This window comes from Myotis lucifugus, unplaced genomic scaffold (genome assembly GCF_000147115.1).
Source record: "Myotis lucifugus unplaced genomic scaffold, Myoluc2.0 scaffold_318, whole genome shotgun sequence".
Classification (NCBI taxonomy): Eukaryota; Metazoa; Chordata; class Mammalia; order Chiroptera; family Vespertilionidae; genus Myotis; species Myotis lucifugus.
The window spans coordinates 670035-679304 of record NW_005871366.1 but is presented as its reverse complement, the minus strand read 5'-3'; the positions used below and the strand labels follow the sequence as shown (position 1 = coordinate 679304).

The following is a 9270-nucleotide window of genomic DNA, read 5'->3' as shown; positions in this document are numbered from 1 at the left end:
CCTGGTTCGCCCTGGCTGTTTGGCTCAGTGGACAGAGTGTTGGCCTGTGGACTTAAGAGTCCTAGGTTCATTCCGGTCAAGGGCACATGCCAGGTTGAGAGCTCAATCCCCAGTAGGGGGCGTGCAGAAGGCAGCCAATCCATGATTCTCTCTCATCATTGATGTTTCTATCTCTATCCCTATCCCTTCCTCTCTGAAATCAATAATAAAAATTTTTTTTTTTTTTAAAAAAAGGCCCTTGCCGAAACCGGTTTAGCTCAGTGGATAGAGCGTCGGCCTGCGGACTGGAAGGTCCCAGGTTCGATTCCGGTCAAGGGCATGTACCTAGGTTGCGGGCACATCCCCAGTAGGAGATGTGCAGGAGGCGGCTGATCAATGTTTCTCTCTCATCGATGTTTCTGACTATCTCTCTCCCTTTCTCTCTGTAAAAAATCAATAAAATATATATTTAAAATAAATAAATAAATAAATAAATAAATAAAGGCCCTGGTTCAGGGCCTTTGCACTTGCTGTCCACACTGCTTAGGGTGCCTTTCCCCCATTTATTGCATGACTCATTCCCTCATCCTCAAACCTGTGCTCTAATGTCACCATTTCAGTGAAGTCTTTAAAAAAAAAAAGGTTTTATTAATTTTAGAGAGATGGGAAGGGAGAGGATAAAGAGATGGAAAAAATCAATGATGAGAGAGAATCATTGGTTGGCTGCCTCCTGCTGGGGATCAAGCCCATAACCCAGGCATGTGCCCTGACAGGGAATCAAACTGGTGACCTCTTGGTTCATGGGTCTACACTCAACCACTGAGCCACCCTGGCTAGGCCAGTAAAGCCTTTTTTTGACCACTCTATCTAAACTCATAAGCCCTCTCCATACTTCCTAATCCCCTTCCCTGCTTTAATTTTATACTTTTATCCTTAGCAATTATCACTGTGCCATACTGAATCATTTACTAATTTATGTATGTATTGTCTGCCTCCCCCAGCTAGAAAGCAAGCTCTAAGATGGCAAGGATTTTTGAGTGTTGTGTTCATGATGTGTCTCTAGTGCACAGAAGAGTGGTGCCTGGCACATAGTAAGAGCTTAATACATATTTACTGAATGAATGAATGAATGCAAGAATCTAGGACAAGGGGATCCAAGTGATCCCAAACCTCCAATCAGACGACTGCTCCTCCATGGGCCACTTGGCACCCTGTCTTCCCTCTCACCTGGGCCTCACTCAGCCCCAGCTCGATGTTTTCCATGGAACGGCGCAGCTGCCGAGCCTTCTCATGCATCACCAGTCCTTCTTCATGGCCTCCCTGCTGCAGACACTCAATGGTATGGGACAGGCTTTGCAGTACAGCCTGGTGTTCACTGTGCAGGGCCTCCAGCCCTTGGCTCACCAGCCGAGTGCTGCCCAGGATCTCCTCCTGGCTGAGCCGGTGCCCTGCAGGTTCATCTCGCTGCCCCAACACCAGGCCCGACATCCTGGCCTGGAGGACCCTGCCTGGGCTGGGAAAACAACAGAGCTCCAGTGAGGTGAAAATAAGAAAGGGAGCTGAGCACCTTGGTTCGAGGGTGGTGAGGATCCAAGTTAAGAGAGGAGAGAGGGTACGGGCAACCGTGTGTTTTAATTGGAGAGAGACCGTGACCAGTGGGGAGGGAACCTACGGCACTAAAAACACAAAGCTTAAGGTTGTGGGAAAGAAAGAGGGAGAGGAAATGACTTAAACCGAGAGAGAGAGAGAGAGAGAGAGAGAGAGAGAGAGAGAACCAAAGGTCCTGATAACTAGCAGAGGGATTTAGAACTTAGGACCAACACAGAAAAGGAACTGGAGAGAGAGCTTGGGTTAGGAAAAGGCAGCACGAGTCGAAAGACAGCACTAAAGGAGCACAGGGCGTTTGGGGAGAGTTGCAAAGGGAACAGGGTTAAAGCAGACAGGAGACTTTGCAGGAAATAGTGCCGAGTTTGGGGGAAAGGGAAGGGTACGTTTCAAAGGAAGAAAACAGGAGCCTTCATCGCAGGACCCAGATGCGAGGGCCCCAGCAGGCTCCAGGGCTTCAGGCTGCAGCATCTGCAGACCTAGTCAGCCCTAACTCTTTCCCCACGAGTTTCCAAGCCATATTCCCCACCCTCCAGGCTTCAGGCTATCTTCTTCTGTCCTCGAAAGGGCCTCTCATCTTTGCAGTCCTCTTACCTGTTTCCCGAGCACAACCCGTGGCTGGGGCGCTCAGGCCGGAGCCCGGAAGACACTCGGATCGGCAGCCAGGGACTCGGAAGGACCTGCCCTGCCCAAAGTCCAGGAGTCCAGCGTTTCACCCCTTCTCTCGCCACTTCACAGCCACCCAGAGGACCTGGCACGGAGCCCCACCCAGGACAAACACCCTCCCTCCTGCTGCAAGGCGGCCGGTGTCCCTCCTCCTTCCCCAGCCCGGGGAGCTGTCCTCCCCAAGGAGGGAGCGAGCCCTGATCCGGGGACCTGGCCCGCGAGAAGAGGCGCGTCTGGTTAAGACAGTGGTTCTCAACCTTGGCTGCACGTTAGAATCACCTGCTAACCGGCTCGGAGAGTCGCCTAAGGGGCCTCCCAGCGCCTGACGGTGCGGGGAACGGTGCCGGGGCTGCTGGGCCACAGGGAACGTGGCGCTGGGAGGGGGACTCCCGGCGTTGGCAGGCGGTGGAGGGCCCCGGGCCGCCCACCTGCCCTGGGCCCAGAATGGGGAGAGTGAGATGGGCGGGGGTGGCGGGGGAGGTGCAGGTGGACGATCGAGGTCTGCGTCGCGGGAGAGGACTCAGCGGCCCAACAATCCCGAGGTCAATGAGTCAGTTGGTAGCGCAGGGGGCGGGGCGGGACGACTGCCTGCCTGCCTGCCTGTCTGTCTGTCTGGACACTGAGGGGCGGGAAGAAGCGCAGGGGGCGGAGTTTTTTAGTCTGTCTGGAGTTGAGCGAGGTCAGTCGGCGGGGTGTGTTATCTGTCCGAGAGTGCGGGAATAAGAGGTAGCGGGACCTCAACCCTCCGCCCCAGAGTTACTCTCAAAGACTCACCCGCGCGGTGTCGATCTGGCTGCCTCCCTGGCCGGTACTGCCCCTTTAAATCCATCATGGCTGCCGCTCGAGGCAATTGTTTTGACGGCTCAGAGGGGCGGGGCCTGCTCCCCAGTCACGCGACCTAAGAGCCGCCCGAGGATTGGCTCTGACCACGCGCACGCAAGAACGGAGGTGTGTACACAGCGTGCTCGCCGGGTCCCCTTCCGCCCCTTTACGTCATGAGGGAGCGACGGCCCAGGGGATCTTTAGCGTCATCTCGGAGCGCCAGCCGCCGGGCTAGAGGTATTGGTGGCGTGCTGAGCCCGGCGGTGCCTGGCTACACTCATGGCTCTGCGGGTACTGACCCGTGCTCTGGGCTCTCTGAGTCTGGCGCCCCCGGCTGCCGCCGCCCCCGGCCCGAGTGTGCTCCCGACCGCCCAGGTAACCCAGCTTACCCGGGAATGAGGCTGTTTCCGCTCGGGCCGCCGGAAAGGGGACACCCGGGGGTGGGAGGCGGGGATGCGAGACTGGTCGTTAGTCACGCCGGCCCGTGACCTTGGATAAGTCACTCTAATCCTCAGTTTTCTCCTCTGTAAGTGTTGCTATCTCACAGGGCCGCTGGATTCCTCGGACGAGATATTGGAGGTGAAAGTACTTTATGAATAACCGGTTGTACAAGTCTCAGTAGTAATTGACATTTATTGAGTGCCCAGCATAAGCTAGGCATAAGTAATAGAGGTTTTAAATAAGTGAACTCTTTCAAATCACTCTGTAAGGTCGTTATACCTCATGTTATCATGAGAGAAAACTGGTGAGTAGTTTAAGGTCATACACCAACTATTTGAGCTAGTCCGACTGGCTTCAAAGCCTGAGATTATGCAATGGTTATGATATCATAACCATTATAAAAACCATTAAGGATGAGATTAGTGAATGCAGAGTGAGATACCAAGAACAGGAGCCTAAGGTTCCTAGTGGGCAATTGATGAGTCACAGAAAAGAAAAGTTGAAAGTCTTGCTCTGTCTGGACCTTGGGCTGATGGTAGAGTTCGGCAGATGCATACCTTTTTTTAAAAAGACATGTTTTTGTTGATTTTTAGATAGAGAGGAAGGGAGGAGAGAGCGATAGAAACATCAATGAGAGATTCATCGATCAGCTGCCTCCTGCACGCCCACTACTAGGGATGGAGCCCGTAACCCGGGCATGTGCCCCTAATTGGGAATTGAATCCGGGGCCTCTTGGTCCATGGAATGACGCTCAGTCCACTGAGCTATACCAGCTGGGAAGCAGATGCATACTTAAAATTCAAAACCTACTCTGTGAAATTCTGGAAATACAAGAGGGAACAAGGCAGAAATGATCCCGACCTTCCATTTGTATCTGAAAAACTCCCAGAAACATAGTGCACATGGGCAAAAGGCATTGGTGCTGATGGTGGTACATGGATGTGTGGAAGTTCCCAGCTCTGGAAAAGGGAGTTGTTTAGGGAAGGAAAAGTTTCCTGGAGAAGGAGAATTGAGCCAGAATTAGGAGACGCACCAAGGGGAGAACATTTCATTACAGAAACACTTCAAAGGTACAAGGATCAAGTGAGGAGAGGTAATCCACGTGCATACACCTGGATAAACATTCCACACTGTTCCATGTACAAGCTGTGAAGGGTAGAGTTTTTAGACAGCTGATCTGGGACACTTCCAGTAGGAGGTGGGCTACAAGCTGAACTTGATGGTCACTCTGCCCTCTCGGTTCTCTGATGCTTCTTCAGTTAGCTTTCAGGTGAAAGAGGTTTATGTTTGTCTCCAGGCGACAAGCAATGCTCTCCAGCTGCCCTCTGCCTCGATGTTGCTCCCCTGCCGCCCGTTCCTTACCTCTGTGGCCCTGAGTGCCAAGTTTGTGTCCTGGAAAAGTCGTACCACGTATACCGTTGCACCACAGAAAATGAGGAAATCTGGAGGCCGAGACCACACAGGTGGGAGCAAGGGCAAGAGAATTTAAACAATAAAGGGAAAAAACATGGTAGGACTCTAGTTCTGTATGTTGGTATAGGCAGAGGGATATAATTAAAACACACTTATTGGCTTTCTTCTACATACAGGATGAGTAGAATACAAAGCAACAGGCAGGTGGTCTGTGCACCTAATGACAATCTAAATAATTGAAGAAAACTGGGCATACGCAGCAAGTTTCATGACATTTTTCTCCACATCCTTCAAAAAATTGATAACAGTTGAAATTGGTATGGCCCTCAATAAACTTACTGAATTTAGTAGTTTACAGAGAATTTATCTGGAAGTTTGATACAATTTTAATAATCATATCATTATGTTTTTACCAAGGTCCATGTGTTTCCCCATCCCCATTTATCCCACTGTGCTGTGAAATTTTTTATAATTTTCTGCTTGACTCATAATGTTTAGAAACACTGCTCTCTGCCCAGGACAGGCCTGTTATTCTGACGTGGATTATGTCCCCTCACTGTCCTGACATAGGCCGAATCCGAGTGCATGGTATCGGTGGGGGTCACAAGCAACGTTATCGCATGATTGACTTTCTTCGGTTCCGGCCGGAGCAGGACACCAAGCCGGGACCCTTTGAGGAGAAGGTCATCCTCGTCCGCTATGACCCCTGTAGGCAAGTTTGGGATGTGGGGTGATGATGGCATGACTGAATGACTACTCTATGGCTTTTCAGAAATGTGGGGCTGCCTAGATGGTCTGCTCACCTGTCACTCACCCCGAACAGGTCAGCAGACATAGCTCTGGTGGCTGGGGGCAACCGGAAACGCTGGATCGTTGCCACGGAAAACATGCAGGCTGGAGATATAATCCTTAATTCTGACCACATAGGCCGCATGGCAGGTGAGAGGTGGCCACCGGATGTGTGTGGGCTGGGAGGCTCACTCTGTTGCTGATGAAATTCTGTCTTTTAGTTGCTCCTCGAGAAGGGGATGCACATCCTCTTGGGGCCTTGCCAGTGGGGACCCTCATCAACAGTGTGGAGAGCGAGCCAGGCCGGGGGGCCCAGTATATCCGAGCCGCAGGTATGAAGAAAGAAGCTGCTGGGGGGGGTGGGGGGACGGGTCTTACAATTTGGAAGGCCAGGTGGTACCCAAGGTCACAATTCTCTGAACCAGAGACCCACATCTGGTCCATTGGCAGAGGAAAAGAAGAAAAAACAGGAAAAGGAGGATGAAGAAGTGCTTATGTTTTCACCTAAAACATTGCATGCATCCTGCTCCAGTTTATATGCTCCTGAAGGGGTGTGGCCCCTGTAAGTCTGTCCCCCGCCTCCTCCTCTGTGGAGGGTGGCAAAGCTGCTTCTCCCTCCCCAGGGACGTGCGGTGTGCTGCTACGGAAGGTGAATGGGACAGCCATCATCCAGCTGCCTTCTAAGAGGCAGATGCAGGTGTGTGGGTACCGGTGGGAGGGATCAGCAACGGAGGAATGGACCTTTCCTGGCCCACATAGCTCCCAGGTGTTTTATGTCAGGAGCTTCCCTGAGCTGGGGCTGTCCTTTTGGGCTGCAAGAGGGACTGTCCAGTCAGGCTGGCCCCACGATGGAACAGAGGACAGTGTCTTGTTTTCAGCTCCTGTAGGACCTGCACTCAGGTTCCGTTATGCTGTGCTTCTCCCCGTCCTCTCCCTTCCTAGAGTCCTGTCCTCAGCATGGTCAGACTCCCCCCACCATACGATCTCTCCCTCTGCTTTCTCTGTCAGGTGCTGGAAACGTGCATAGCAACAGTAGGCCGAGTATCCAACGTTGATCATAACAAACGGGTCATTGGCAAGGCAGGGCGGAACCGCTGGCTGGGCAAGAGGCCCAACAGCGGGCGATGGCAACGCAAGGGGGGCTGGGCTGGCAGAAAGATTCGGCCACTACCCCCAATGAAGAGTTACGTGAAGCTGCCCTCAGCGGCTGCCCAAAGCTGATACCTCTGGACTCTAATAAAATGACCCCCCATTTTTATCTGTTATTGGTGTTTTGGGAGGGGAGATGGTACATATTGGACGGGAGGAAAGACAGAGCAAACGTGTCCGGGGGAGAAAGGGAGAGACAATAGAGGGCAAAGACTGGCTGCAACCTGCAACCTCCTCGCTTCCAGCCGTCCCCCTCCTCTCGGTTCCTTCATAGGTCATGGAGGAGGGGGTAATAAATGACCTCCAAGGTCTTACTCAGTTATGGCTTGGGGAAAGAGGGAAGGCACTTCCGGTGGGAGGACACAAGGAAGAGGAAAGGGCGGCACGTTGTTGAGGTGGCAACCCCGGCTCCGCCCCCGCTCCCAGGGCCCCTCGCTTTCCGCTGGGCCAGGAAATGAGCCGAGGCTCCGGGCAGGTGGCAGCCCCCAGAGCTGGGCGGTGGCACCGCGGCTGGGCCCCGCCCCGCCCCGCCCCTGGGGCTGCAGACCTGCGCGCTGGCAGCGGTGACAGCACCGCGGGGAGGTCCCTGCTCGCCACGCCCCCTGCCTGACGCTGTCCTGCGGGGCACGCCCCCTCCCGCCTCCCCATCTCGACCCCCTTTGGGGGCCCAAATCTTTGCCAGCCAACGGCGCCGGCGCCGCCATCGCCATCGCCTGCGTGGCCCCAGCTCAGCGAAGAACAGGCCTCACCAGGATCTCCATCTGCTGCCGAGGTGGCCAGAGCCCCGCCGCGGCCCGCGGCCCCGCGCCCCTCCCAGGGTTTGCCTCCGCCACTAGCCCACCGAGCCCTGCTCTCCATACCGACCCGGGGTTCTGGTTTACGCTGCCCAGCCACCCACCCACTGTCGCGCTCCCACCTCCCAGCTCCTCCCGCTGCTCAGGTCTGCCACCCCGGTCCTCCCAAGCCTCCCCCCCTCACGCACCCGGCCTCCCCCCCACTTTGTCCTGGGCCTCGTGTTGCCCCCACCGGCCTGGCTGCTCCTGTGCCTCCAGTGCCCGCAGTCATCGTGCCTGCAGCCCACCAGTCCTCCTCCCAGCCCTCAGCGTTGCCCCTACCCCACCACCAGTTCTCTTTCCTCTGCGACTCACACCTGTGCTTCAAGCATCGGAGCCAGCACTGCTTCTCAGACACACTCCTCAACACAACCCTCTGGGCAGCACATACCCCTTTCCCAGGGCTGCCTCCACCTGTCCCAGGACCTAGGATTCCCTTGTGACTCTAGGCTGCCCAGCCCCCACTCCCCTTCCCAATGCGCTAAACCAACCCACTCCAGGCTGCAGGGCCTTAGGCCCCCTCCCTCTTAGCCCCCACGTTTTGTGTTCTCTCGCAGCAAACACCCCAGTGTTCCTCTGCTCAAGCCGGGCCCCGCCGGCCTGCAGCAGGCAACTCCTGGGCCCCGCTTTCCCCACCCGCCCAACAGCTGGTGCCCCATTTGCTTCCCTTCTCCTGGGTGTCCTTGACTTTCCAACCTCTCTTCTCAGTCCTTGCCTGTTCTCTTTCCCTTGTTTGTCCCAGGTGCCAGCATGGTGGGGGAGCTCCGCTACAGGGAATTCAGAGTGCCCCTGGGGCCCGGCTTGCATGCCTACCCCGATGAGCTGATCCGCCAGCGATGGGGCCACAATGGGCATCCAGAGTACCAGATCCGCTGGCTCGTCCTCCGGCGTGGGGAGGACGGGGAAGGGGGCTCTAGTCAAGTGGACTGCAAGGCTGAGCACATCCTGCTATGGATGTCCAGTGACGAGATCTACGCCAACTGCCACAAGATGCTGGGCGAGGACGGCCAAGTGATCTGGCCTTCCCAGGAGACTGCCGGGGAGGCTGGGGCCCTGGACAAGTCTGTGCTGGAGGAGATGGAAACGGATGTGAAGTCCCTGATTCAGAGGGCCCTGCGGCAGCTGGAGGAGTGTGTGGGCACCATGCCTCCTGCTCCTCTGCTTCACACTGTCCATGTGCTCAGTGCCTATGCCAGCATCGAGCCCCTCACTGGGGTCTTCAAAGACCCGAGGGTGCTGGATTTGCTCATGCACATGTTGAGTAGCCCAGATTATCAGATTCGCTGGAGCGCCGGCCGGATGATACAAGCCCTGGCCTCCCATGATGCTGGTGAGGAGCAGTGTGGGGAGGAAGGGAGAGCGGGAGAGCGGCTGGGCCGGCTTAGGGCCTTACAGGAGCCTCTGACCTCATCAATACATAAATGATCTGTTGCACTTCTCTCATAATTGGAAGAAAAGGAGGTGGGGTGGTAGGTAGGGGCACCTCTACAGAAAGAGGAAAGACTGAGTCCCCAAGAACCTCATATTCATTGGCTGTCTAGGCAAAGGAAGTTTAGACTTTAGACTCTTGCAA

General features: G+C 55.0%; 3 protein-coding genes across 10 annotated transcripts in view; 2 read left to right on the top strand and 1 right to left on the bottom strand.

Annotated features, from left to right (window-relative positions):
• KLC4 (kinesin light chain 4) overlaps positions 1–2518 on the bottom strand; it is a 13195-nt gene extending 10677 nt beyond the window's left edge. Inside the window, exons 1-2 of the mRNA XM_023764128.1 lie at positions 2179–2518; positions 1207–1492 (exon numbers count right to left, since the gene is read on the bottom strand). Coding sequence (XP_023619896.1) covers positions 1207–1467 — 261 coding nt within the window. The 5' untranslated portion in view covers positions 1468–1492; positions 2179–2518. The remainder of the gene's footprint in view (positions 1–1206; positions 1493–2178) is intronic.
• Positions 2519–3264: 746 nt separating this feature from the next.
• Positions 3265–6973, top strand: MRPL2 (mitochondrial ribosomal protein L2). Of its 6 annotated transcripts, none has more exons than XM_014465978.2 (7): positions 3266–3447; positions 4811–4976; positions 5425–5638; positions 5750–5865; positions 5937–6047; positions 6339–6412; positions 6724–6973. In XM_014465978.2, the coding sequence occupies exons 1-7, from the start codon at positions 3352–3354 to the stop codon at positions 6934–6936; spliced, it is 990 nt and encodes a 329-aa protein (XP_014321464.1). In that variant the 5' UTR covers positions 3266–3351; the 3' UTR covers positions 6937–6973. The 6 variants fall into 6 exon arrangements, with proteins under 6 accessions (XP_023619880.1, XP_014321464.1, XP_006100627.1 ...); XM_006100565.3 differs by having other exon boundaries at positions 3268–3447; positions 5497–5638; XM_023764111.1 differs by lacking the exon at positions 3266–3447 and adding an exon at positions 3540–3651.
• A 33-nt stretch (positions 6974–7006) lies between these two features.
• The window catches only part of CUL7 (cullin 7), a 14758-nt gene continuing 12494 nt past the window's right edge, over positions 7007–9270 (top strand). The window contains exons 1-2 of one of the 3 annotated variants that reach the window (XM_023764110.1): positions 7007–7636; positions 8440–9027. In XM_023764110.1, coding sequence (XP_023619878.1) covers positions 8448–9027 — 580 coding nt within the window. In that variant the 5' untranslated portion in view covers positions 7007–7636; positions 8440–8447. Of the gene's footprint in view, positions 7637–7764; positions 7805–8439; positions 9028–9270 lie in introns of those variants that run through there. The other 2 variants (XM_014465976.2, XM_014465977.2) reach the window with 2 other exon arrangements.